Genomic DNA, 27500 nt, shown 5'->3' on the forward strand with positions numbered 1-27500 from the left:
TCTCTCATCTCTCTCTCTCTCATCTCTCTCTCCCATCTCTCTCCTCCACCTCTCTCTCCCATCTCTCTCTCTCTCTCATCTCTCTCTCCCATGTCTCTCCCGTCTCTCTCTCCCATCTCTCTCTCTCATCTCTCTCCTGTCTCTCTCCCATCTCTCTCTCCCATCTCTCTCTCCCATCTCTCTCTCCTCTCTCTCCCCCATCTCTCTCAGTCCAGACATTCACCTCATCTCTCTCCCATCTCTCTCCTGTCTCTCTCCCATCTCTCTCTCCCATCTCTCTCAGTCCAGACATTCACCTCATCTCTCTCCCATCTCTCTCCTGTCTCTCTCCCATCTCTCTCTCCCATCTCTCTCAGTCCAGACATTCACCTCATCTCTCTCCCCCACCTCCCTCTCTCTTGCTGCTGTGACCTCAGCCATGTGGCTCGCACTAACAGATAGGCCTTTCAGTTTCATGTTTCCAGTTATCAACTATGGGGGATACTCTAAGTGGTGTGTGATAAGAGAGTTGAGCGTTGAGTACTTTTCCTGCCATGACTAGTGGACAGACGAATCACCTACGTAGTCAAATGTATTGATTGTTAAACGCTTTGGCATCTGCTAAATTGTAAGAAACTAAAAGGCTACCTGTCAGAGCGAGGGTTAGGGTTAAGAGAAAGAGATGGGAGAGAGTGGAGGTGAATGTCTGGACTGTCCTAGCTCAGGTTCAAGTCTGAGGACATCTCCATACTCAGGTTCAAGTGTGAGGACATCTCCATACCCAGGTTCATGTCTGAGGACATCTCCATACTCAGGTTCATGTCTGAGGACATCTCCATACCCAGGTTCAAGTCTGAGGACATCTCCATACCCAGGTTCATGTCTGAGGACATCTCCATACCCAGGTTCATGTGTGAGGACAGCTCCATACTCAGGTTCATATCTGAGGACATCTCCATACCCAGGTTCATGTCTGAGGACATCTCCATACCCAGGTTCATGTCTGAGGACAGCCCCATGCTAACAACAAACATAGCCGTGTGTGGCAGCTAGCCAACGACCTGTGACATTCAGTTGACGGATGCAGACTGACTTCTCCGTCAGCCCGCATTTGTGGAGCGGTGAGTAACACGCTACGGCTAGCGAGCGCAACTCAAATGTTCAGTCATTTTCTTTTTTGAGACATTTCCAATGAACGAGGATAAGGGGAATTCACATGGTTGCAGTTTATTTTTAAAGACATTGGCGGGTATTGACTTATTACTAGGGGTGAGATAACATGTTAATCACACAATCTATGAAATAGCCTCCTCGGATTTTATTGAAATCCATTTAAATAAGCCCCTCTAGTCACCATTTGGGACCGGGTAGTTACCACCACCACATATATTATTGGATATTTACGTTTCCTTGTAAATACCAGACACATGCCAGTGGAAACAGCACCAGATCTAAAGTGCTACCACTCAAAGGTGGCAGAAAGACGATTTCCAGTCAAAATCTTATTTTCCAGAGACGACTGTGGAACTACGACTCATTATGACTGGACTGTGGTGTCCAGTAACACTGTCTGTAGAAGATGCTGCATAAACCAAGAATGTCATGTGCCTGTGCTTTAAAACCTTTTGCATAAGAAGCTATTATTATGACAGTTTGTGACGTTAGAATTATAAGGTTCTATCTCAATTTTTGTCAAAATGTAGTTTTTTACATAATCTGATCCATTAGGTTTATTAATGCCTGTGTGGTGTTATTTTTAAAATGTTGAAATTGTTTAGTTAGTAATTAATAAAATACAAAGGTTCCATCTCACAAAACATTAAGGAATGTAAAAACTTTGACGCTCAATATCTCTGAACTGCCCTAAACGGAGATAGAACCTTATCATCCTAAACGGAGATAGAACCTTATCATTCTAAACGGAGATAGAACCTTATCATTCTAAACGGAGATAGAACCTTATCATTCTAAACGGAGATAGAACCTTATCATTCTAAACGGAGATAGAACCTTATCATTCTAAACGGAGATAGAACCTTATCATTCTAAACGGAGATAGAACCTTATCAATCTAAGCTCACGAGCTGTTGCCATCAAGAGTCAGTGTTCTGGGTTGTGAAAAGGGATGTTAAATACCTGCTGTTGGAATGACTGCAGGCCCACTGGCACACTGGCCAAATGTGGTTTGAAAGAGAATCAAAATGCAAGTCTACACAGCAACAACGCAAATCTCTCTAGCTGAAAGGATTGAGCCGCAAGACAAGCATATGGCTGTGAGTCAAACAGGTCAGACTGTGTTTTGGGTGGGATAGCGGGGTGCCCCCCCCCACCTCACACTGCTTATCAAAGTGCCCTGCCACACCACACTATGGATCCAGCCAATGGTCTCTATTAAACATATTCTATATTTTAACTGTATAGCAGACGCTTTTATCCAAAGCGACTTACAACTAGAGATGACAGGGACAGTCTCCCTGGATTAACTTAGGGGCTAAGGGCCTTACTCAAGGGCACCACTAGTGGTGGTGTTCCCAGGTGGGATTTGAACTCATGACCTTCTGATCTCCAGTCCAACTAACCCAGTGTCTCTGTGAGAGTCGTCAGCTGAAGAACAATGTGGATAAGGAGCGTTGGAGAGAGAGAGGATGTGAGACCATCCTGACTGTACCAGGCAGACACCACAACCACCAGCTCAACGCTGGCTCACTCTTTCCCAGAGTGCTTTGCACCTCAGCAGCTTCCTGGCTCGACCACAGGGCTCAAGCAGCAGAGGAAACCCTCCGTCACGGCCTCCTGCCATCCAGGCTGCGTTAGTAATCTGTTGGCCGCTGCTCGGCTGCAGATCAACTGTAACATCGTTGCTAAACCAACTGCCAACGGAAAGAGGGACACAACAACACGCCGCTGCAGAGGAGAGGAAGCAGAGAGACGACCGTGTCTCAACCTCCACTGCCAGGATCGACGCCAACCGTCAGTCAGACAACGTCTGCCAACAGATCTAACGGGATGTGAAGTGTGTGTTCGTTATAAACGTGTGTGTTCGTTACAAACGTGTCTGTTCGTTATTAACGTGTGTGTTCGTTATAAACGTGTGTGTTCGTTATAAACTTGTCTGTTCGTTATAAACGCGGCAAAGACAAGACTTGAGGAACAAGTTTCAGGGGCAAACGGCGGCCACTCGCGATTCAGATGAACCCAAACAGACAGACAGACAGACAGACAGACAAACACAGACAGACAGACAGAGAGACAGACAGACAGACAAACACAGACAGAGACAGACAGACAGACAGACAGACAGACAGACAGACACAGACAGACAGACAGAGAGACAGACAGACAGACAAACACAGACAGAGACAGACAGACAGACAGACAGACAAACACAGACAGACAAACACAGACAAACACAGACAGACAGACAGACAGACAGACAGACAAACAGACAGACAGAGAGACAGACAGACAGACAAACACAGACAAACAGACAGACAGAGAGACAGACAGACAGACAAACACAGACAAACAGACAGACAGAGAGACAGACAGACAGACAAACACAGACAAACAGACAGACAGAGAGACAGACAGACAGACAAACACAGACAGACAGACAGAGAGACAGACAGACAGACAAACACAGACAGACAGAGAGACAGACAGACAGACAGACAAACACAGACAAACAGACAGACAGAGAGACAGACAGACAAACACAGACAGGCAGACAGACAGACAGACAGACAAACACAGACAGGCAGACAGACAGACAGACAGACAAACACAGACAGACAGACAGAGAGACAGACAGGCAGACAGACAGACAAACACAGACAGGCAGACAGACAGACAAACACAGACAGACAGACAGACAGACAGACAGACAGACAGACAGACACAGACAGACAGACAAACACAGACAGACAGACAGGCAGACAGACAGACAGACAAACACAGACAGACAGACAAACACAGACAGACAGACAGACAGACAAACACAGACAGACAGACAGACAGACAAACACAGACAGGCAGACAGACAGACAGACAAACACAGACAGGCAGGCAGACAGACAGACAGACAGACAGACAGACAAACACAGACAGACAGACAGAGAGACAGACAGGCAGACAGACAGACAAACACAGACAGGCAGACAGACAGACAAACACAGACAGACAGACAGACAGACAAACACAGACAAACAGACAGACAGAGAGACACACAGACAGACAAACACAGACACACAGACAGACAAACACAGACAGACAGACAGACACAGACAGACAGACAGACAGAGAGACACACAGACAGACAAACACAGACAGACAGACAGACACAGACAGACAGGCAGGCAGGCAGACAGACAGACAGACAGGCAGACAGACAGACAAACACAGACAGGCAGACAGACAGACAGACAGACAAACACAGACAGACAGACAGACAGAGAGACACACAGACAGACAAACACACACAGACAGACAAACACAGACAGACACAGACAGACAGGCAGGCAGACAGACAGACAGACATGGTAACAGGAGACGGCGGTATAGTGAACATACCTGCGGGCGAATGGGAAGTTGAGGGAGGCGCTGGCAGACACATTTCGGGGGCTGTCTAGGGGACTGCTCGCCGCTGGAGGAGGCAGATGATGATGATTACCATAATTACTATTCATTAAATGCAAGCGCAGTAATAACATGGGGGCCAGTTTGGGGACTTGATTTGCACTCAATATTGAATAATGACGTTGGAAATGTTTAAAGAAAAGTCTCTCATCAGATCTGTCATCATTAAAAGCTGCGCTTGATGACAGCATCTCAAATAGGTCTGGAAGTAGGAGGCCAAACATAGCTCACACGCAGTTCACATCAAAGAAACTCATGACCCAGGGGGAAGCTATGCTAAGTTGTTGGCCTATATAATTTGAGTCGTCCCTGCGAGCGGTTTCGTTCGCTATGAATTAAGGGAGTGTAAAACAAACGAATGCTTAATTGTCGTCCATAATCAGATAAGCCTTGACGTGATTGAAGTTGAAAGAGTGTCTGCACATCCCTGGCATGCGGAGCCCTGCTGCAGCGCTCTATTCATAGTGTTCCCTTGCTTGGCAACAAGGCCGACACACAGAACGCTGCTGCAACCGACTCTGATGCGAAGGGAAACAAAAGAAAACACCTTTGCAGAGGAGCTCATGTCTACATGTCTGCGGGCCTGGCAGGGGTTTGACTTTCAATGTTCCACTGATTCAACCTGGGTAGACTGATTCAACATGGGTAGACTGATTCAGTGGGTAAACTGATTCAACATGGGTAAACTGATTCAACATGGGTAAACTGATTCAACATGGGTAGACTGATTCAGTGGGTAAACTGATTCAACATGGGTAAACTGATTCAACATGGGTAAACTGATTCAACCTGGGTAGACTGATTCAACATGGGTAGACTGATTCAGTGGGTAAACACAGGGTCTATATTAACCAAACATTTCCAAACGGGGCCTGGATGGTGGTTTAACTCATTGAAATGATCTGTCTTACAAACAGTAAATAAGCCCAGAGTAATCCACTAGTACAGCCGTGTTTGAGGAGACCGTTGTGTTGCGGAGATGCTTACTGGTGTGGAGGGAGAGGGGGGACAGCGGGCGGGACAGCGTAGGGGAGGGGGTCCCCACGCCAAGGCTCTTCCTGCTGCTGCTGCTGCGACAACTGAGACACAAACAGAGACACAGAGATGTCAGTCAGCTTTACTAAACACATCACAGCTAACTGCTCTTAGTAGCTAACTGCTCTTAGTAGCTAACTGTTCTTAGTAGCTAACTGTTCTTAGTAGCTAACTGTTCTCTAACTGTTCTTAGTAGCTAACTGTTCTTAGTAGCTAATAGGGGTGCAACGGTTCTCGGTTTTTTTACGGACGGTACGGTTTGCGTTCCACGGCTCAATTCACTAGTGAACCGTGACGGTTTTCGGTTTATGCTGCGATGTGGCTGCGTTCGTAAATTAGCTCTGAGAGCGCCGCAACAGTTTGAGGAAGCCCCGGATTCCTACAAGTCTGCGGTGTGGGGTCATTTCGCTTTTCCCGTTGAATACGACAATAAGGGGGGGAAACAGTGGACAGAAATATTACTGTCTGCAAGCTCTGCTTAAAGCGTGTGCCATATGCAAATGGTTGCACCTCTAACATGAACCAGCATATTCGCCGCTACCACTCAACGATAACACTGACTGGGAGCAGGAAAGCCAGTCAGGTAGCGTCAGTGAGCAGACAGCAGTCTCTCTCTGATGCGTTCGGACAGACGTACACTACCACTTCAGAGAAACACAAAAAAATAACCAATGCAGTGGGGATGTTCATTGCAACGGATTTGCAGCCCTTTTCGGTGGTTGGAGATTTGGGTTTTCGAAATCTGATAAAAACTCTCGAGCCCCGTTACAGTGTCCCCTCCCGTACATCATTCAGCACCAAAATAATCCCCGGTATTTACCAAACAACGCGCAGAGGCATTGAAGACGATTTGGCAAAAACACAGAGCCACAAGGCAGTGGAATAACCCCGGTGTCCCGCCTCCTGGGTAAGATCAGACATGCAGTCACTTTCTTCCACAAAAGCACCACAGCCCACCATATTCTGACAATTAAACAAGATATGTTAGACTTACCAAAACACAAATTAATCCACGATGTCGCAACTCGTTGGAATACAACACATGACATGTTGGAACGCTATGTGGAAAGTGTTACTTTTGTAGTGTGAATTTGTTTTCCTCCTGTTTGTATAAGGGCTACCAGCTGTCAAGGCTAAAGTGCACTTTTACTTTCGAAAGTGTTTATTTATTTTGGGACATTTGAAAGTGTTTTTTGTTTATATACAATTATATATACACATTATATACATAACATATACATGTGTATGTTAAAGTTCCATATTATGTATAAGCAAAATAAAGTAAAGTAACAGTTTGTAAATAAATAGTAGCATTTGTTTCTGAACCGAACCGTACCGAAAACCGTGACCCAAAATACCGAACCGTACCGAACCGTGGGCCAACTGAACCGTTGCACCCCTAGTAGCTAACTGTTCTTAGTAGCTAACTGTTCTCTAACTGCTCTTAGTAGCTAACTGTTCTTAGTAGCTAACTGTTCTTAGTAGCTAACTGTTCTCTAACTGTTCTTGCAGTAAGAATGCTTCATGAGATAGAGTTGTAATAGGCTATTTCCAAATGGTAAAGGAATGTTTTAAGAGCAGTTTGAGGTTAAAGAAAATCTTCTTTTGACAAAAATATACTTCTTATATACTGCTGTTGAACCAGATTGGCAACATGGCTAAGAAACAATAGCCTAAACGTACTGTACATACAGTATCAGACAGACAGACAGGAGGACTGACAGACAGGAGGACTGACAGACAGGAGGACAGACAGACAGGAGGACTGACAGACAGGTCAGTATGTGCCATCAAACAGTCAAAGGAGACAAACAACACAGCCTACTTCTAACATAACACGTTTTGTGACAAAAGACGACAGTCGCGCTGTCAGGTAGGGATCAGCTGTTTGGATAAAAAGGACAAACATACAGAACATGAAAAGGCATCAGAGAACAATAGAACACCGGCCTGTTACTGTTACTGTCAGGCTTCAAACCAACGCATCTGCCCCAGTTCTGGTAGCCAGGGCCGGTCCTAGGCATTCAGGTGTCCTAGGCACTCAGGTGTCCTAGGCACTCAGGTGTCCTAGGCATTCAGGTGTCCGAGGCATTCAGGTGTCCTAGGCACTCAGGTGTCCTAGGCATTCAGGTGTCCTAGGCATTCAGGTGTCCTAGGCACTCAGGTGTCCTAGGCACTCAGGTGTCCTAGGCATTCAGGTGTCCTAGGCATTCAGGTGTCCTAGGCGAGAGTATGATTTGATGCCCCCCCCCCCATCTCCCCAAGTTTTAGGGGCGCTACCCCTACCACATTAAGCCACCAGTACTGCCTCATGGTTCGCAAGAGGCGAGTGTGACTAATCGCGAAGCGTAATAGAGACAGTAGGCTGAGACATATTTTCATAGAGACATACATTTATTGACATTTTTTTTTAAAGTTTTGGGGGGGCATTTGGCGCCCTAGGCGACCGCCTAGTTCGCCTATGCGACCGTCTAGTTCGCCTATGCCTAGGACCGGCCCTGCTGGTAGCTACTGTCCCCAAATTGCTAAAGGAAATGACTGATGAAGGTTTTGGAATGGCCATCACCGTCCCCAGACTTGATTTATTATTATTGAAAATCCGTGGAGAGATCTCAAACATGCTGTGCATGCAAGAAGGCCGAAGAATATTTCTCCCAAAACTTCCCAAGGCCTTTTTCCTTGTTTTATCGTTTTGAAACTTGCTTTAAAATGTGATGAAATGTGTCATTTCGTTTAACTTTGTACCATTTAGAGGTTAGGAGTGCTTCTTCTCACTTAGATATTAATTGTAAAAGGCATTTTGACTAGGGGTGCCCACATTTTTCCACCCCACTGTATAGTTGGCAATGAACACTAGTAGCCTAAATGAATAGCTAATCCCACACTATAAGGAGACAACCATATTCATGGCAAAGAGCTGTGCTGATGGAATAATAGATACAATTAAAAGAATGACTGCAGCAGGCGTCACTATAATTGGCATTTATTTTGCCACTTCAATTAAACTAGCCTATGACTCTGAGCTGTCTTGTTTTGGGGCTAGGTTAGTCTCACATAGCCTATCACATCACAGCTCCTTAGGAGACCTGGAGGATTGTGTTTTATGACCCTCCCTGGCTGGGGGTGAGCTGGGCAGAGAGGTGGAAGGGGGAGAAGGAGCTGTGATCTGATTGGCTGCTCTGCCCCCTCCCCCACATGCCCTAGCATGGCTGCTGGCTGCCTGCATGCTCTCTGACCGGGTAGGGTTAGGGTTAGGGTTAGGTTAGGGTTAGGACAGGTCTGCATGCTCTCTGACCGGGTTAGGGTTAGGGTTAGGGTTAGGGTTCTGCAGAGCAGAGAGGTGTTACCTATGCCAGCTTGGAACACTGAAGAAAATGGAAGAAAACCAGGGTTTTTTTAAGCTCCGCCTAAGCCCATGTGATTGTTTTGGGTCGTTATCCGTCTCTACGTGTGACAGAAGGGACAAGGTTACCATCACCAACAACACTAACCCTAACCCAACAGCGATGCTGTAGTCAGAGTTACACCACCCGTTAGGATAGGATCTGCATTTACACCCCTCCTAAAGTTCGTTGTTTGGTACCTGTACTATAGCAATGACAATAAAGACCATTCATTCATTCATTCATTCATTCATTCATTCATTCAAGTGTCAGGAAAATAATAGTTTTTAAAATATGTTTTACAATAGTGAAGTAGTAGTCTACATTTAGGCTACTTCCCCCATTAGTGTTCTGTATAAAGTTGTAAATAAAAACATTTGTAGCTACAACATGTGAATATTATATATCCTGTTTATTTCACTCGAAAACAAACAAACAAACAAACAAATAACTAACTAAAGCCCTTTTGTAAACAGAGGCTGGCCAGCTACGCAGCGGCTGGGACAAAGTAAAACAGAGGTTTGTAGTGCCGGAGGAAAAAGGAAAGACGTAGGCAACGTAATGATAACTGTTTAATCAAAACAACAACTTGTACTCTCAGTACAGGACCAGAAAATGGTTACCAAAACTCGTGTATCTAAACAGGAAGGTGCAACGTTAATAATCCTCCCCTCTGCCCCTAGTGCCAGAACTGGTTCCCTCCCACTACACAACCAACAGTAAGAGGAGAACATGAACCCATAATGTAGTCACTACACCAGCCCCCCCAGTGTTCACCTCAATATTGGAAATCCTCACGGCGAGGAGGGCGTATGGCCCGGCCCCTACGATCGTAGGTAAAGTCAGGAGGTGCGGGAGGAGGTGTGACATCGCCCATCACGTCCTCCTGCAGGGAAGGACGGGGGGCAGCGACGACCGGGGGCTCGCGAGCTGCGGGGGGTTGTCGGGGTCGGAGGGGGGAATGGCCAGGGCGCGGCAGGGGAGGTAGGACTGGAGGCCGGCCTCTGCGCGGTGGCAGGGCCAAGTCCAGGGGCAGTTCAAGGTCCAAGTGGGCCGGTTTGAGGCGATCAACGGACACACACTCAGGCCTACCCCCCATGTCAACCATGAAGTTCTTGGCTCCGGCCTCGATGACACGGAAAGGCCCGTCATAAGGAGGACGTAGTGGAGTCCTGTGGCCATCATGACGAATGAAAACGAACCTCGCTGAGTGCAGCTCCGGGGGCACCCTCGAAGTAGGGACACCATGCTGCGTAGTCGGGACCGGGACGAAGGTCCTGGCGCTGTCCAGCAGGGAGGCGCGCTGAGCGGCGGCGGACCAGGGCTCCGTTGACTTGGGAATGAAGTCACCGGGGACCCGCAGCGGCTGTCCAAACACCAGCTCAGCGGACGACGACTGGAGGTCCTCCTTAGGCGCTGTCCTGAGCCCCAGCATGACCCACGGCAGCTTGTCAAGCCAGTCGCTGTCCGTGAGGCTGGCTCGAAGGGCGGCCTTCATGGATCGATGGAAACGCTCACAGAGCCCGTTCGCCTGCGGGTGATAGGCGGTTGTGCGGTGGAGCTTGACCCCCAGATTCTCCGCCACCGCTGCCCACAGCTCTGAAGTAAACTGTGAGCCACGGTCAGAGGAGAGATCAGCAGGGGTGCCGTAGCGGGAGACCCACACCGCGATGAACGCCCGGGCCAGGTCGGGGGCTGTCGTTGAGGAGAGCGGAACTGCCTCCGGCCAGCGAGTCGTCCTGTCCACCATGGTAAAGAGATAGGTGTATCCGTGCGAGGGGGGCAGCGGCCCTACCAGGTCCACGTTTACATGATCGAACCTCCGCTCAGGCACAGAGAACTGCTCCAGGGGGGCCTTGACGTGTCGATGCACCTTGGCGCGCTGGCAGGCGATGCACGTGTCAACCCAGGCCCTCACATCCCTCTTGAGCCCATGCCAGACGAATTTCTCTGACACCAGCCGTGAGGACGGTTTCCTACCAGGGTGAGACAAGCCGTGTATCGCCTCGAAGGCGGGGCGCCTCCAGTTGGCGGGGACCACCGGTCGTGGCTGACCCATGGAGACGTCGCACAGGAGCGTGGCCCCTGCGTCACCGAAAACCACCTCTTCTAGGCGCAGTCCTGTGTCCGACAACTTGAGAGCCTGGACGGCGGGGTCGGCGGCCTGGTCTGCAGCCATGCGCGCGTAGTCCAAACCCAGTTGGACCGCACCAACCACCGCCCTGGAGAGACAATCCGCGACCTGGTTGGACTTCCCAGCAACGTGCTGGATGTCTGTGGTGAACTCGGATATGTAGGCGAGCTGGCGCTGTTGGCGGTCGGACCACGGCTCCGCCACCTTGGACATGGCGTGCGTGAGTGGCTTGTGGTCCACGTAGGCCGTAAACTCGCGGCCCTCCAGTAAAAAACGGAAGTGTCTGACAGCAAGCCACAGCCCGAGGAGCTCCCTGTCGAATGTGCTGTACCTTTGCTCTCTGGGAGACAGCTGGCGGCTGAAGAATGCAAGAGGCTGCCAGGCGTCCCCAACCCACTGTTCGTACACCGCTCCCACAGCAAAGTCAGAGGCGTCCGTGGTGAGAGCAGTGGGTGCCGAGGGCGAGGGGTGGGCCAACATGGCAGCGCGGGCCAGGGCCGCCTTGGTGTCCTGAAAGGCTTTGACACGCTCCGCCGTCCAGTCCACCGGCTGCTTCAGAGTCTTGCCCTTCTGGGCATCGTACAGAGGCCGCAGGATGTGAGCGATGTGGTGGAGGAAGCGATAGTAGAAGGTTACCATCCCGATGAACCCCTTGAGCTCGCTGATTGTGCTGGGGCGCGGGAAAGCAGCGACAGCTTCTACCTTCGAGGGGAGGGGGGTCACCCCCTCTGCGGAGACCCGGTGCCCGAGAAAGTCGATGGCGTTCCGTCCGAACTCACACTTCGCCGGATTGACAATCAGCCCATGTTGGCTGAGCCGTGTGAAAAGGGCCCGGAGGTGGGACAGGTGCTCCTCCTCCGTGGTGCTTGCGACGAGGATGTCATCCAAGTAGACGAAGAGGAATGGTAGGTCCCGGAGCACCGAGTGCATGAGGCGTTGGAAGGTCTGCGCCGCGTTCTTCAGGCCGAACGGCATCCGCAGAAACTCGAAGAGCCCAAATGGCGTGATTACGGCCGTCTTAGGGACGTCCTCGGGGTGCACCGGCACCTGATGGTACCCCCGTACCAGGTCCACTTTGGAGAAGAAGCGTTTGCCTGCCAGGTTCGCTGAAAAGTCCTGGACATGTGGGACCGGGTAGCGGTCAGGCTTGGACGCGTCGTTGAGGCGGCGGTAGTCCCCACATGGGCGCCACCCGCCGTCTGACTTAGGGACGATGTGCAGGGGAGACGCCCAGGGGCTGCTCGAGCGCCGAACGATGCCCACCTGCTCCATATGCGCAAACTCCGCCCTGGCGATGGCCAGCTTCTCCGGGTTGAGGCGCCTGGCCCTGGCGTGGAGGGGAGGCCCCTCGGTCTCGATGTGGTGCTCCACTCCGTGTTTCACCGTGGGCGCGGAGAAGGTGGGCTTGGTAAGGTCGGGGAATTCGGCGAGCAGCCGAAGGTACTGGTCACTTTCGGCGAGCGTATTGGACCACCCGCTGTAGACCGCCTCCCCCTGCGTACAGGCGAATGAAGCGAAAGTCTGTGAGTTGACCAGGCGCCTGTTCCCCACGTCCACCAACAGGTTGTGGGCGCACAGAAAATCCGCACCAAGGAGGGGAAATGTGACAGCCGCTATGACAAAATCCCACGAAAAACATTGCCCTCCGAAGCACACGTCCACCGCCCTAGTGCCGTAAGAGCAGATAGGTGTGCCGTCCGCGCCTGCCAACTGCGGACCACGCTCCTCCTTCGCCATATCCGATCTCTCTGCCGGAATGATGCTCCACTGGGCACCTGTGTCACAAAGGAAACTGCGACCAGAGGCGGTGTCTTGTATGAAGAGCAGCCTGTTGGTGACGCCAGCGCTCAGGGCCACTACTGAGCGCCGGCCCCGCCGTTTCCCGTCGGTCCGAAGGTGCAGGGTGAGCGGCACCGTTTGGCCTTGGCGCCAAAAGTGGCGTGGTAGAAACAATGGCCCGCAGCGTTACCCTGCTGGCCAGAAGGTCTGGCGTCATCCTTCGCTCTCCTGCGACGGTCGGGTGGCGGGGCGGCCGCGGGAGCGAGCAGGTCGGGGGACCGTTGAGGCATGGCCAAGACGAACCGGTCCGCCTCCCTGGCCAGGGCGCGGGGCTCCATGATGGCGGTGTTGGCCAGCGCCATCCTAACTTGAGCTGGCAATGTGCGCATGAACAGCTCTGTGAAGAGGATCATGGGGTCTTCTGTACCGAGCAGGTTTAGCATCCTCTCCATGCTCGCAGAAGGCCTCTCGTCACCCAAGTCCGACATGGCAAATAGGCGACGCACCCTCTCCGCAGTGGACAGTTCAAATGTCTCTAGAAGCAGGGCCTTGAGGCGCTCATATTTGTTCGTCGTCGGGGGAGCAGACAAAAAACCTACCACTCGAGCCGCGGTGGAGCTGCCCAACATTGCCACAGCATGGTTGTACCGGTCGTCGTCGTCATCGATGTCACTTTTATTGAAATGTGCCTCTACAATAGCAAACCATGCAGCAGGCGTTGAGTCCCAGAATTCTGGTAGCTTGAGAGTGGGAGTGTGCGCACCACGCGTTACCCTGACAGGGGATGGTGATGGCTGCCGCTGGTTTGAACGTCTTCCTCGCCCGGACATTTTGCAGGATTGTAATGTTCGTCGCTGGTTTTCGTACACAATTACGTTAACAAAAATCCACGTCGGGTCACCAGTGTAGTGCCGGAGGAAAAAGGAAAGACGTAGGCAACGTAATGATAACTGTTTAATCAAAACAACAACTTGTACTCTCAGTACAGGACCAGAAAATGGTTACCAAAACTCGTGTATCTAAACAGGAAGGTGCAACGTTAATAATCCTCCCCTCTGCCCCTAGTGTCAGAACTGGTTCCCTCCCACTACACAACCAACAGTAAGAGGAGAACATGAACCCATAATGTAGTCACTACAGGTTTAAATATAGTTTTTGTTTGGTATTTTTGAACTTTTGTTGACATGCGAAAGTGACATTTTGTTTGTAAAAGTTTCAATGTTTTGATTATGCATGCATGGGGGAAAAACAACAACAACCACATGCATGTAACAAGGGTAGGCGCAATAAGCCATGGATGCCATGTGTTATGCATTGTGACTGTGTACATTGTTTATATCTGTATTGTGAATTGTATAGGGGACCAAAATAAACATTCTCAACTCAACATAAACAAAGACAGAGGGTCAGATCAGACACACGATACTACTGACCAGCTACAAACACCATACTGACTTCAAACTATCAACACATGAAAAAAGGTGAAATGTTCAGTTACATTGTTACAATGAATGACACCAAGTCGCCTTGCGGTCAGCATGTGTCCATCTGGACGACACGTTACCAGCCACCTGCAGATGGTCTGTCTGTCTAACCCTAACCCAACCAACCAGCTCCACTTCCACACTACGACCACATGGTAGACCAGAGGACACTGACATTATAATAACCTTGTTGTGTTTATTAGTTAATTCAGATTAAACCCCCAGACAGACCCGTGGGTTTCCTACCTTTTAGACCGTTTGAGCATCGCTCCTGTGACAAAGTGCGCCTTGCAGCCGGACAGAGCCGGCCAGGAGCTGGGGTCGGACATGGTGGACCAGGGGTGGAGGTTTTTGGAGGGTTTTTTGGAGGTTTTTGTTAAGAGACGAAAGAAAGCGCCACTGAACTGAACTGGACCCCCAAATCCGTTCCCAGAGATCTCAACCGAACCTCCTCCTGAGTCCTGGCTAAACGGAAGACACACGATCCGATAATGTGAGCACAAGCCCGGGCAGACCCTCCTCCTCCATCGCCGCCGTGGCAGTCAAGTCTTTTGTCTTCTCAAACATCATCTTTCATCTGCCCCGGGGTCTTATTATCCACCCTGATACCGTCATTCATCTTACTAACTCATCTTGTAAGACAGGCCCTATCTGGCGCTCCGAGCAGAAACGTTACTCTATCTATCGGCTGAGTTACTCTATCTATCTATCCATAGTTGCTTGACGCACGGCGCACTAAAGCGTTACTTGGGGGGGGGGCTGCGTTCGTAACTTCGCTCTGGAAATCTGATCGGCACTCATGGAACGCCTCCTGTCCAATCAAATGACTCGGTCTCTTTGTGACGTCGAACCCAGTGTGGGTTCAGAGCGAATTTACGAACGCGCCCGCTGAGTGAGTCGCTAAGCTGCTGTGTAAAATGACTGTTGTGGTGATGACGTGATCGACGTAGTGGGGACGGGGGAGGGGGGGGAGGGGAGGGGGGTGCTAATGAAAGCCTATGGAAAGTCTAGCGAGATTTCAAACAAAAAATAATTTAATTACAACTTTCTCAAACCCACCACTAAATTAAATGTGCAGGCCTATAAAATGCTTTTTAATGCTTTACTTTTGGATTGAATTGTGAACTTTATTGTAAGGTTTGGCTGTAGCCAGTGGTGTAGTCTACGTGATACGCGGGACTACGCCGTATACCCACTAGGAACGGCCAAGGATTTGCGTATACCCACTTAAAAATGCGCGAGGATACGTATACCCACTTAAAAATGCGCGAGGATACGTATACCCACTTAAAAATGCGCGAGGATACGTAACGGTGTTATATACAACAGATAGATCCGGTCCATTCATGTCTCTATTGGTCAGTTTGAGTTCCAGCCGTACAAATATCCATGATATACGCACGGGCCGGCTAAATGGAATCTTGACACATCTTGTATTACTCCGCGTTTGTATATTTTACCCGTCGTGCCTAACCACTCCGCTAGCTGTACCAAATACACACCTGTGCCGCACCATAACGCTTATTGTGACAGAACTTTCAAACTTCCCAGATATGAAGCGAAAGCAAACGACACTGTTTGAGTGTTTTAGTAAGCCTTCCCCTGAAGCTACTGCCGCTTCTGGTGACACTGACACTGACATGAATGATACAGAAAAAGAGCCAGATGATGAGGCTAATGGTATCCAGCACCAACCCGATGCCATCGTAACGTCACCTGGTGGTAAGTGAAAGTACCATATGATATGCGTTATCATTAACGTAAACTGTAACAGCAGGGTATTATTGTTGGTATATTGAATTGTATCTAGAACTAGCTAGCTAACTTCACTAACGTTAGCTGCGTTAATATTCTCTGTATAGTTATTCTCTGTCAGAATAGTAGTGTGATGATGGATCAATGAATGCGGGGGAAGGGGAGAGAGAACTTAGAACATGTGCGTGTGTGTCTGTGTCTGTGTGCAGTAGAAAACAAACAGAATATGATGTTTATATCTCCTTGTTTCAGACGATGAGACAACTGAGAACTCCTGGCCAGCCTTGTGGACTGAAAGTCAGGCTAAGGAATTTAAAACAAGGCATCCTTGGTTACAGTGGAGGGACAGAAAATTTGGTAATATCAGCACACATGAAAAGGCAAAGCTGATATAAACAATTGAAATTCATAAAGTCAATGACTATGCAAATGAAAGTTAATTCAGGGTCATCTTTAATGTGCATTAATTTAAGACATTTACCATTCAATTACTATATTGTAATGTTAGTTATCAATAGTTGTCAGATAATTAGCTATTGAAAGAGTGTCATGTTTTCCTCCTTTCATCTGCTTTTCAAGCATTTGCTAGCCATGGTGTGAAGATTGTAAACAGTTTATTAAATACTTTAGATTTAATTTAATTAAAATGTTGGCCCTGTTCAGCAGATGTTAGGCCCTATTGCTAATATAGATACAAAACGTGTATGATGATGCTAATTAGTCGTGGTTTTGTTTACTTCCAGGTTGTGCTATTTGCAGGTCCATAAAATCAACTGCCATCCTCACAGAAAAAAGAGTGTCCATATCTGAGGAGTGGGTGTCCTTTAAGATCCAGTCTTTAAACACAGACAGATCAACGGCTCTGACCTCTTTGAGGAACAAGATTCGACGACATGAGACGTCCAGGGCACACGCAATAGCCCAGGAGCTCACTGAAAAGGGTGGACAGGATTTGCTTGGAAATTTGGTGAGAGCTGTGTCAGAGACTGTGTTGGCTGAGACAGATGCTGTATTCAGAACAGCATACTATCTTGCAAAGATGAACCGACCTTTCACTGACCATGATGATCTCATTGAGCTTCAGGAAAAAAATGGTGTCAACATGGGTACTAGTCTGCACTCAAGGTACAGTTCCACAAAAATTGTGGAACATATAGCAAAAGAGATGCAGAAAAAAATTGTTCACAGTCTTGTGTCATCTTCAAGCAAGTTGTCTGTTCTCATTGACGAGGCTACATCTCTCAGCCACAAATCTGCCATGATTGTCAGCCTGAAAGCCTCAGTAGATGGAGCTACTCCTGAATTGTTGTTCCTGGAGCTGGTTGAGCTGGAGAGCCAAAGGGCAGAGGGCATAGAAGAAGCTCTACTGAGCTGTTTGGACATTGCAGGCTTCAGTGAAGAGTGGCTTCAAAAGAACTGGGTCTCATTTATTTCTGATGGAGCAAGTGTCATGTTAGGCAAGAAGTCTGGTGTGGCAACCAGGCTGACTGCAAGGTACCCTAACCTCTTCACATGGCACTGCATGAACCACCGTTTGGAACTGGCTGTATCTGATGCTGTGGATGAGGTTCAGGCAATCAACCACTTCAAAGCGTTCATGGAGAAGATCCACAATCTCTACAGTCAGTCTAATAAAAATTCACGGGAGCTTCTGGAAGCAGCACAGGAAGTGGGCTCACAAGTCCTGAAAATTGGCAGAGTTTTTTTATTTTATTTTTTATTTATTTATTCACCCAATTTGGTAGCCAATTGAACCCAACCTAGCATCCAATTATCCCCTGCCTATTGCGTAGGATCCGCCGCACGACCCCGTGGCCGGCAGTCCCAGAGGAGGGCGCCAGGCAGACTAGCTGACTGGCTCCTCGAGCCCAGTACCGTTACTCCAGCACCAGACGGGGGCGGTGTTGCGCGACGGATCCTTGTCCGGAACTACTCCTATACCGCCCTCGGGAGCGGCCGCCCAATATGTCGCTCCCCGTGTGTGCCCCAGCCATATCCGGATCTGGCGAGCTGGGATACGATCCCAGTCCCCGGTGGGCAACTTGCACTAGTGGCCAGTGCTTAGACCGCTACACCACCGCGGGGCACACGAAAATTGGCAGAGTTTTAAGTACACGATGGGTGGCCAGCAGCTTCCGTTCTGTACAGGCTGTGTGGAGGACGTATGAAGCACTCAACAGGCACTTTGAAAATGCTGCAGAAGACCAAACAAGAAACAGCAAAGAGAGACAAACTTACAGAGGCCTGGCACGTCGTATGCAAAGCAAGGAATTCCTGTGTGACCTTGGACTCATGTATGATGCACTGTCTGAACTTGCAACCCTATCTCAGCAACTCCAGGCCCATTCAACCACACTCTTGAGAGCAAACCAGCTTCTGAAGCGCACCATCAGAGTGCTGGCAACATTCAAAGACACCCCAGGAGAGAAAACAGAGGAGGCACTGACAGCACTGGGTTTGGGACATTTGGGATCAGTTCCCCTGGAGTCAAATGCAAAGCTCACACCAATCAATGCAAAGCAGTTCCTCCAAAGTCTGATCAACAACATGGAGAAGCGCCTCTCATTTGAAGGTGAAATGCTTCTTGATCTCAATGTTCTGGATACAGGAAACTGGCCATCAACACCTGGCATACGGCATGGTGAGACACAGGTAAAGCGACTGTGCAGGCGGTTCAATCTTTGTGAAGCTCAAGCAGTTAATGGTATGAGAGATTTCCTTGAGCACCCAGACAGTGAGCCTGAAAGCCTAAAGCCACTCATACGATGCATGCAGACCATCCCTTGCAGCACTGCCGAATGTGAAAGGGGCTTCAGTCTCATTAACAATATATGCACGGACAAGAGATCTACACTGTTGTTGTCCAATGTCAGTCATTTGATGTTATGTTATGTTATGTTAATTTCATTTATAATGCGCCCCCCATCCAACTTTTACATCGGCCCGGGGCGCAGCCCGGGTAAAGGAACAGATAAAGACAAAGACAAGGAACACAGAAAGCAATCAGAAACAGACGACTTAAACGTAAAACTCAGGCATACAATTCACAACAAATAGGGAGTAGATTTAGGGAATGTCATTTTGGAAGAGGTGGGTTTTTAACTTGGCTCTAAAGGAGTCCAGAGTGGGGGCAAACTTGATGGCAGAAGGGAGCGCGTTCCACAGGGTCGGTGCTATCACCGCAAAGGCACGGTCACCCTTCCTCTTGAGGTTGGTACGTGGGACCCTCAGGCTGAGTTGGGCGTCGGACCTGAGCCTGGGTCTGGGCCTTGAGGAGGTAGACTGGTCCAGGAGGTCCTTGATGTAAGGAGGGGCGAGACTGTTGAGAGCTTTAAAAACAAAGGTGCAGATTTTGAACTTCACTCTCTTCTTCACTGGGAGCCAGTGAAGGGAGATGAGGACAGGGGAGATGTGGTCCCTCATTTTGGTGCCTGACACCAGCCTGGCAGCGGCATTTTGGACTAGCTGCAGGCGGTAGATGGTCTTATCAGGAAGTCCCGCATATAGTGAGTTGCAGTAGTCGAGCCTAGATGATATTAGCATGAGGACGACCCTCCTCAGGTCGCTGGGGGTGAGGAAGGACTTGATCTTGGCTATGATGCGTAGTTGGTATAGGCATGCCTTCACGACGGAGCTCACTTGTCGGTCAAGGTTAAGCTCGGAGTCAAAGATGACACCGAGGTTCTTGACATGTGGTCTGACAAGGGTGGACAGGCTTCCCATGTTGGTGCTGAGCTGAGTGATGATGATCAATGGGCCCCCTGTAAGACTTTTTGAGCCAAGGAAGTACATCACAACATGGTTGAGAAGCCATCGTTCTGCCACACAAGCAAGGAGGCAATGCAAACCTCAGATGGCCGAGTACAAGCATATTTGGAAAGCTTTGTAGACTACCAGGCTGTTTGTTTTTTTCTTATTTGAAGCGTTTGACTTGTAGCAGTTCTTGTAGCAGTTCTTGTAGCAGTTCTTGTAGCAGTTCTTGTGGCAGTTCTTGTAGCAGTTCTTGTGGCAGTTCTTGTAACAGTTCTTTCTTTCTTGCATTTAAGCTGAGAGTATATAGTTATGGTGATTAACACTAAACAGTCGAAAATCAGTCCACCCCCCTGCTGTAAATGCCATTGGTTGTTAAAGTCTTGTTTTGTTTATAATAAATTGAAATGTTTGTAAACACATAACCAGTCGTTCAGAATGCTCTCATATATGTGTAGATGCATACTGTATGCATAAGTGAGTATGGTGGTGCTTATGGCGTGTCGCTACGGGACGGGTGTCGCTCCAGGACACGTCGCTCTGGGACGGGTGAGCATGAAGCTGGGAGGGGAAAATCACAGTATACCCACTAGAAAAAACTAGACTACACCACTGGCTGTAGCCCCGCTGTATTAGGCCTATGTTCTGTTTCAGACTGTTGTTTTGTATCAATTCATGTGTATAATATTCAGTTTAATTCTCAACAACCAATGAAGGTTTTAGGGGTTTAATTCTCAACAACCAATGAACGTTTTAGGGGTTTAATTCTCAACAACCAAGTAACACATCACTGCATTTCATATTTCTAAAAACTGGAAAATTCAAAGTGCTGACATACTTTGGTCTAGTGTAGCTCAATGCTTTTTCGCTACAGATGTCATCTTAATCATCTTAATCATCTTAATAAGCCTATAAGTCACACAGTCTGCAGCCCTTCCAGTATCCCTCACCCTCCCAGTCTGCCGATTCGCTCATGTCATCTCCAAACTAGGAAACTAGAATCTTTTCAAGTTGGACACATTTTTCAAAGTTTTTATTTATTATTTTATCTAGTGACATGTTGAATTTTGTTGAATTGTGTCTGTGTTATATTATCAGTTATGCAGATAAGTGAATACGGTTACTTACAAGTGACATTCAAGATGTTGTGCTACCTACCTATCTCCCTGTCGTTCATATGTCTTTTGGGATAAACAAATGTTGTACAACATTATCTCAACCAGTAAACCAGTAAATCTTGCTTGATATTGTGTGTTTTTTTCTTTCTTGTTCTTGTTATCTGGATCAGAATAATCCTATTCAATAAATAATATTCTGACATACTGGCTCAAAATCAGCAAGTCCATCTGATCCAGTCACTTAAACCCCTAAACATAATCGTTAGCCTCATATCGTTAGCCTCGTAGCATAACTGCCTAAGTCGTGCTTCACTAACTTGTGGTCAGCCGAGCCATCTTTGTATGTAGTGTCAAACATGCCTGATGTCAAAGAGATGACTTGGGCAGATAGTGATTTTGGAATGTAACAACAAGCATTCTGATAGGCTGATGGCATAGAGGCAGTGAATCAGCAGTGTTAGGAGAGTAGAGTTATGATGGCAGATATCTACATTTGGCCAAAATATGACTTAGGCAGTTATGCTACGAGGATAACGATGTGAGTCTTGCTAACTGTTGAAAGGCTGAGAATCATCTCAACTTTCTAATCGTGTCAAACTGTGTCTCGGCTCCTCTGAGTCAGAGAGAGTGGTTACCGTGGGAGTGTGACGGTACGACGTCCCCCCGGAGCTCCATAGGCCTAAACCATCGCAGCAGCGCCGTGGATAATAGATAATGTCATAATCTAGTCAGCACACAATGTGCATAACACGCTGGATGCTGCCTCTGTTTGCAATATCGCTTTCATCTGCATTTCCATTGTGGGTTGCCAGGCAACATAGGCTGAGAAAAAAGTACCATGTGAGATTTGTTTTTCCACCAAATAGCCAGAGAAACGCTTCCTTAAGAATGACTTTCACACCTTCAACCACAGGTGCCTTTAGCACACAGCAACATGTAACCAGCAAGTAGTTAGTTAGTTATGACCTTTGAACTACAACCTCGTTTCACTGCAGTGAGTGTCGGTCCTAAATGATTTATCCAATCAATTTTAAAAAAGGCGTTTTTTAGTTAGTAGTTCGTTTTAGTTAGTAGTTAGTTTTAGTTAGTAGTTAGTTTTAGTTAGTAGTTCGTTTTAGTTAGTAGTTAGTTTTAGTTAGTAGTTCGTTTTAGTTAGTAGTTAGTTTTAGTTAGTAGTTCGTTTTAGTTAGTAGTTAGTTTTAGTTAGTAGTTAGTTTTAGTTAGTAGTTAGTTTTAGTTAGTAGTTCGTTTTAGTTAGTAGTTAGTTTTAGTTAGTAGTTAGTTTGAGTTAGTAGTTAGTTTTAGGCCAGCCTTAATAACACTCTCTTGAATTTCCTCACAGAAAACTGCTGTTCAAAACAAATCAGAAAAACTGGCTTACGGGAAACCAAATCTGCACCCATAACATCATCTAACTGTGTATGTTTTAACCGTGTCTTTCATAAGCTCTGTATAATGCTGTTTTATTGTTTATGTCATCTGGTGTCATTTTAGGATGCCTTTTTTCTTTACATCTTGGCCAGGGACCACAGATGAACATTAGCCTCCTGGCTAAAATCTGGCATATTTACACTTGTTTTTAATTGATATGCATTATCCCTTCTTAAATAAACTGACATTTAAAATGTAAAACTGTCAACTGTCAACTGTCAACAGCTGCCTCCCCCTACCTATGGCCGGTGTTCTGTATGTGTGGGCTGGCTGTCTTACCTCCAGGGGTGCAGGGAGCTACGTATGGAGGTGTTCTGTATGTGTCTGTCTTACCTCCAGGGGTGCAGGGTGTAAGGTGTCTTACCTCCAGGGGTGCAGGGTGTAAGCTGTCTTACCTCCAGGGGTGCAGGGTGTAGGCTGTCTTACCTCCAGGGGTGCAGGGTGTAAGCTGTCTTACCTCCAGGGGTGCAGGGTGTAAGCTGTCTTACCTCCAGGGGTGCAGGGTGTAAGCTGTCTTACCTCCAGGGGTACAGGGTGTAAGCTGTCTTACCTCCAGGGGTGCAGGGTGTAGGGTGTCTTACCTCCAGGGGTGCAGGGTGTAAGCTGTCTTACCTCCAGGGGTGCAGGGTGTAAGGGGTCTTACCTCCAGGGGTGCAGGGTGTAGGGGGTCTTACCTCCAGGGGTGCAGGGTGTAAGCTGTCTTACCTCCAGGGGTGCAGGGTGTAAGCTGTCTTACCTCCAGGGGTGCAGGGTGTAGGCTGTCTTACCTCCAGGGGTGCAGGGTGTAGGCTGTCTTACCTCCAGGGGTGCAGGGTGTAAGGGGTCTTACCTCCAGGGGTGCAGGGTGTAGGGTGTCTTACCTCCAGGGGTGCAGGGTGTAAGCTGTCTTACCTCCAGGGGTGCAGGGTGTAAGCTGTCTTACCTCCAGGGGTGCAGGGTGTAAGGGGTCTTACCTCCAGGGGTGCAGGGTGTAAGGGGTCTTACCTCCAGGGGTGCAGGGTGTAAGCTGTCTTACCTCCAGGGGTGCAGGGTGTAAGCTGTCTTACCTCCAGGGGTGCAGGGTGTAAGGGGTCTTACCTCCAGGGGTGCAGGGTGTAAGCTGTCTTACCTCCAGGGGTGCAGGGTGTAAGCTGTCTTACCTTCAGGGGTGCAGGGTGTAAGGGGTCTTACCTTCAGGGGTGCAGGGTGTAAGCTGTCTTACCTCCAGGGGTGCAGGGTGTAAGGTGTCTTACCTCCAGGGGTGCAGGGTGTAAGGTGTCTTACCTCCAGGGGTGCAGGGTGTAAGCTGTCTTACCTCCAGGGGTGCAGGGTGTAAGGGGTCTTACCTCCAGGGGTGCAGGGTGTAAGGGGTCTTACCTCCAGGGGTGCAGGGTGTAAGCTGTCTTACCTCCAGGGGTGCAGGGTGTAAGGGGTCTTACCTCCAGGGGTGCAGGGTGTAAGCTGTCTTACCTCCAGGGGTGCAGGGTGTAAGCTGTCTTACCTCCAGGGGTGCAGGGTGTAAGGGGTCTTACCTCCAGGGGTGCAGGGTGTAAGGTGTCTTACCTCCAGGGGTGCAGGGTGTAGGGTGTCTTACCTCCAGGGGTGCAGGGTGTAGGGGGTCTTACCTCCAGGGGTGCAGGGTGTAGGGTGTCTTACCTCCAGGGGTGCAGGGTGTAAGCTGTCTTACCTCCAGGGGTGCAGGGTGTAAGCTGTCTTACCTCCAGGGGTGCAGGGTGTAAGCTGTCTTACCTCCAGGGGTGCAGGGTGTAAGCTGTCTTACCTCCAGGGGTGCAGGGTGTAAGCTGTCTTACCTTCAGGGGTGCAGGGTGTAAGCTGTCTTACCTCCAGGGGTGCAGGGTGTAAGCTGTCTTACCTTCAGGGGTGCAGGGTGTAAGGGGTCTTACCTCCAGGGGTGCAGGGTGTAGGGTGTCTTACCTCCAGGGGTGCAGGGTGTAAGCTGTCTTACCTCCAGGGGTGCAGGGTGTAAGCTGTCTTACCTCCAGGGGTGCAGGGTGTAGTACGGGGTCTTACCTCCAGGGGTGCAGGGTGTAAGCTGTCTTACCTCCAGGGGTGCAGGGTGTAAGCTGTCTTACCTCCAGGGGTGCAGGGTGTAGGGTGTCTTACCTCCAGGGGTGCAGGGTGTAAGCTGTCTTACCTCCAGGGGTGCAGGGTGTAAGCTGTCTTACCTCCAGGGGTGCAGGGTGTAGTACGGGGTCTTACCTCCAGGGGTGCAGGGTGTAAGCTGTCTTACCTCCAGGGGTGCAGGGTGTAAGCTGTCTTACCTCCAGGGGTGCAGGGTGCTCTGCAGGGGGCTGCATGGGCTGCACGGGCTGCAGGGGCTCAGGAGCGTGGGACTCTGGCAGGTGGGCGACAGGCTGTAAGGCAAGACACACGGTCACATGGGTCAGTCGCCAGCTCAGCACGGCAGGGCTGGCCCGCCCAGGGGGCTGCTGGGTAATAAACGGCTGACTAAGCTCCCACGAGTGTCTCACATTCATTGGCTGACATTATAGGTCTGTGATCGACACCCGGCAACTGGTGGGACATGGCACCTCCCCAGGGGGGGGGGGGGGGGGGGGGGGGAATTATGTTCCAGAGAGAGTCTGATCTCTCCTGTGTGTGCAGGATATTATAGTCTGCCCCCCCAGAGCAGCTAGCTCAGTTTTCTGGACCTGTTGATCAACATCCAGCTGGGGTAAGTCAACATGGGGGGGGGGGGGGTTCCATCAACGTCACTAAAGGAAAATCCAGGCCAGACTTAATCAGAATAAGGCTAGATGTTAGTTTTTTTTATACATCTCACAGGATTTATCAAAGTAAGCCTGGATTGCCCTTTGAGCGACGGTGATGGAATACCCCCCTGGAGTGGGTTTTCGTTGCTCGCCGTTGAAATGCAAAAATGAACAGATCACTTGTTTCTTATTGTGGCCTGATTTCACATTGATACCAAGTGTGCTTCTATGTTTAGGCTAACTGCTTTGCCAGGTGTACGCCCTAGAGTGACCCAACGTGGACCCGGTCCAGTGTGTGTACGTGTGTGTGTGTACGTGTGTGTGTACGTGTGTGTATGTACATGTGTGGGTCTAGCGTGTGTACGTGTGTTCCCACTAAGCCCTTCATGCAGTTAACATGAACACATAAGGAAACACTTAATCTTTGTGTTTGGGGGCCAAAAATGCAACGGTTTTCCAAAATCGACTTAAAAAACGAGCTTGACATACAATCTAAACATGTATCTCACTATAAGATACATATAACAATGTCTGTAGATATTCACACGCTAACATATCCTCCATCCTTCACACGTCAAAACACCAAACATGCACGCTCAGCTGCACTGCAGCTAGCTGGCGTGCTAAAGCTGCTGACCAAGTGAGAAGGGGCTCTTATGGGGTTCCCATGCATGCATGCATGCAACACCTGCGCTTGGCTTCACCTCACGTCTGCACGGTGTTGATGTTGTGTTTGCAGTGTTGCTGCAGAGGGATCTTACACAGCGAAGGGCTACTGCGACAGCACAGAGATGAGCGTGTTGTCATAGTAATAAAGAGAGATGGTTGGAAAACAACTCCTGCTGCACAAAGACACAGCTCTGCGTTTGTCTCTTAATCACCATTCACTCACTCCTCGTTATACCCTCGTTATACCCTCGTTATACTCCTCGTTATACTCCTCGTTATACACTTGTTATACACTTGTTATACCGTCGTTATACCCTCGTTATACCCTCGGCAAACTCAATGGATTTTTTCCTTCACCGCAACCAAGCCCATAAAGAATGCGTTGAATGAACCATGGTCCAACAATGTGCGTTAATCTGGAGGATTGGGGACAATCTGAACCAGTTTCATCAGGCTGTGCCGGGCGTTAGGGTTAGGGTTAGGGTTGGGGCGTTATGTGAACGTCTAGGAAACCTTAGAGAAGCTGCCTGACCTGACCGTGTATAACCAGGCCACCGCCACAGTTCAGCATCTTTGCATTTCATCATTGTACAACAACAACAATAACTTGAATCATTCTGCAGAAACATAACATGCAGCATAACATTGGTTTTAGGTAGAAAGGGGGGCGACATTAACAGTCAACTCTCCGCATTGTTCATCACACTGCTGCTCCCACAGAACGGCAGGTCAATACTATCCTCTCTCCTCTCTCCTCTCAGCCAGTCATCCATGGGAGAGGCAGCTGTCTCCTACGCCTTATGGATCAGTTCTTAGTGGACTGCAGGCGCCCCCGGCTACGTTTACTGAGGAAGAGGAGGAAGCGGAGGAAGAGGAGTGGGCGGGAAGAGAACCGCAGCACCACTAATCCTTTGAAGGAGGCAGGAATCACAGCAGAGTGAGATAGAGAGGAGAGGGATCACAGCAGAGTGATAGAGAGAGGAGAGGGATCACAGCAGAGTGATAGAGAGAGGAGAGGGATCACAGCAGAGTGATAGAGAGAGGAGAGAGATCACAGCAGAGTGATAGAGAGAGGAGAGGGATCACAGCAGAGTGATAGAGAGGAGAGAGGGATCACAGCAGAGTGATAGAGAGAGGAGAGAGGGATCACAGCAGAGTGATAGAGAGAGGAGAGGGATCACAGCAGAGTGATAGAGAGAGGAGAGGGATCACAGCAGAGTGATAGAGAGAGAGGAGAGGGATCACAGCAGAGTGATAGAGAGGAGAGGGATCACAGCAGAGTGATAGAGAGAGGAGAGGGAAACAGGCAGGCAGCTCCACAACGACAGCCATCTGAGCACAATGGGCTTAGAGAGAGACCCATTGTTTGGTGGGTGAGGATAATGGGATGATGGTGATGATGATGATGATGATGATGACGAATCACACTGGAATTGTGGAAATGAGAAAGCCCGTGCAATGGATTTGACACTGGACTTAAACTGAAGCTACAGAGCGAGACAGAAACAGTCTTTATAATATTTCAGGATACGTTAAATGTGCTGAGGTATCTTCCAAGTTATGTATACCTTTCTGAATATCAATGTTGGAGGAGGGTAGAACATTCCTACCACACAAGTAGTAGTAATGTGAGAATG

At 48.9% G+C, this 27500-nt stretch overlaps 1 protein-coding gene across 1 annotated transcript in view; it reads right to left on the reverse strand.

Annotated features, from left to right (window-relative positions):
- The window catches only part of LOC308156946 (microtubule-associated serine/threonine-protein kinase 3-like), a gene marked incomplete at both ends in the record, with an annotated part of 80229 nt that overhangs the window by 51729 nt on the left and 1000 nt on the right, over window positions 1–27500 (reverse strand). Inside the window, 3 exons of the mRNA XM_080530407.1 lie at window positions 4549–4621; window positions 5602–5693; window positions 24745–24837. Coding sequence (XP_080386533.1) covers window positions 4549–4621; window positions 5602–5693; window positions 24745–24837 — 258 coding nt within the window. The remainder of the gene's footprint in view (window positions 1–4548; window positions 4622–5601; window positions 5694–24744; window positions 24838–27500) is intronic.

Source organism: Nansenia antarctica, assembly GCF_963989245.1.
Source record: "Nansenia antarctica genome assembly, chromosome: 1".
NCBI classification, from domain to species: Eukaryota; Metazoa; Chordata; class Actinopteri; order Argentiniformes; family Microstomatidae; genus Nansenia; species Nansenia antarctica.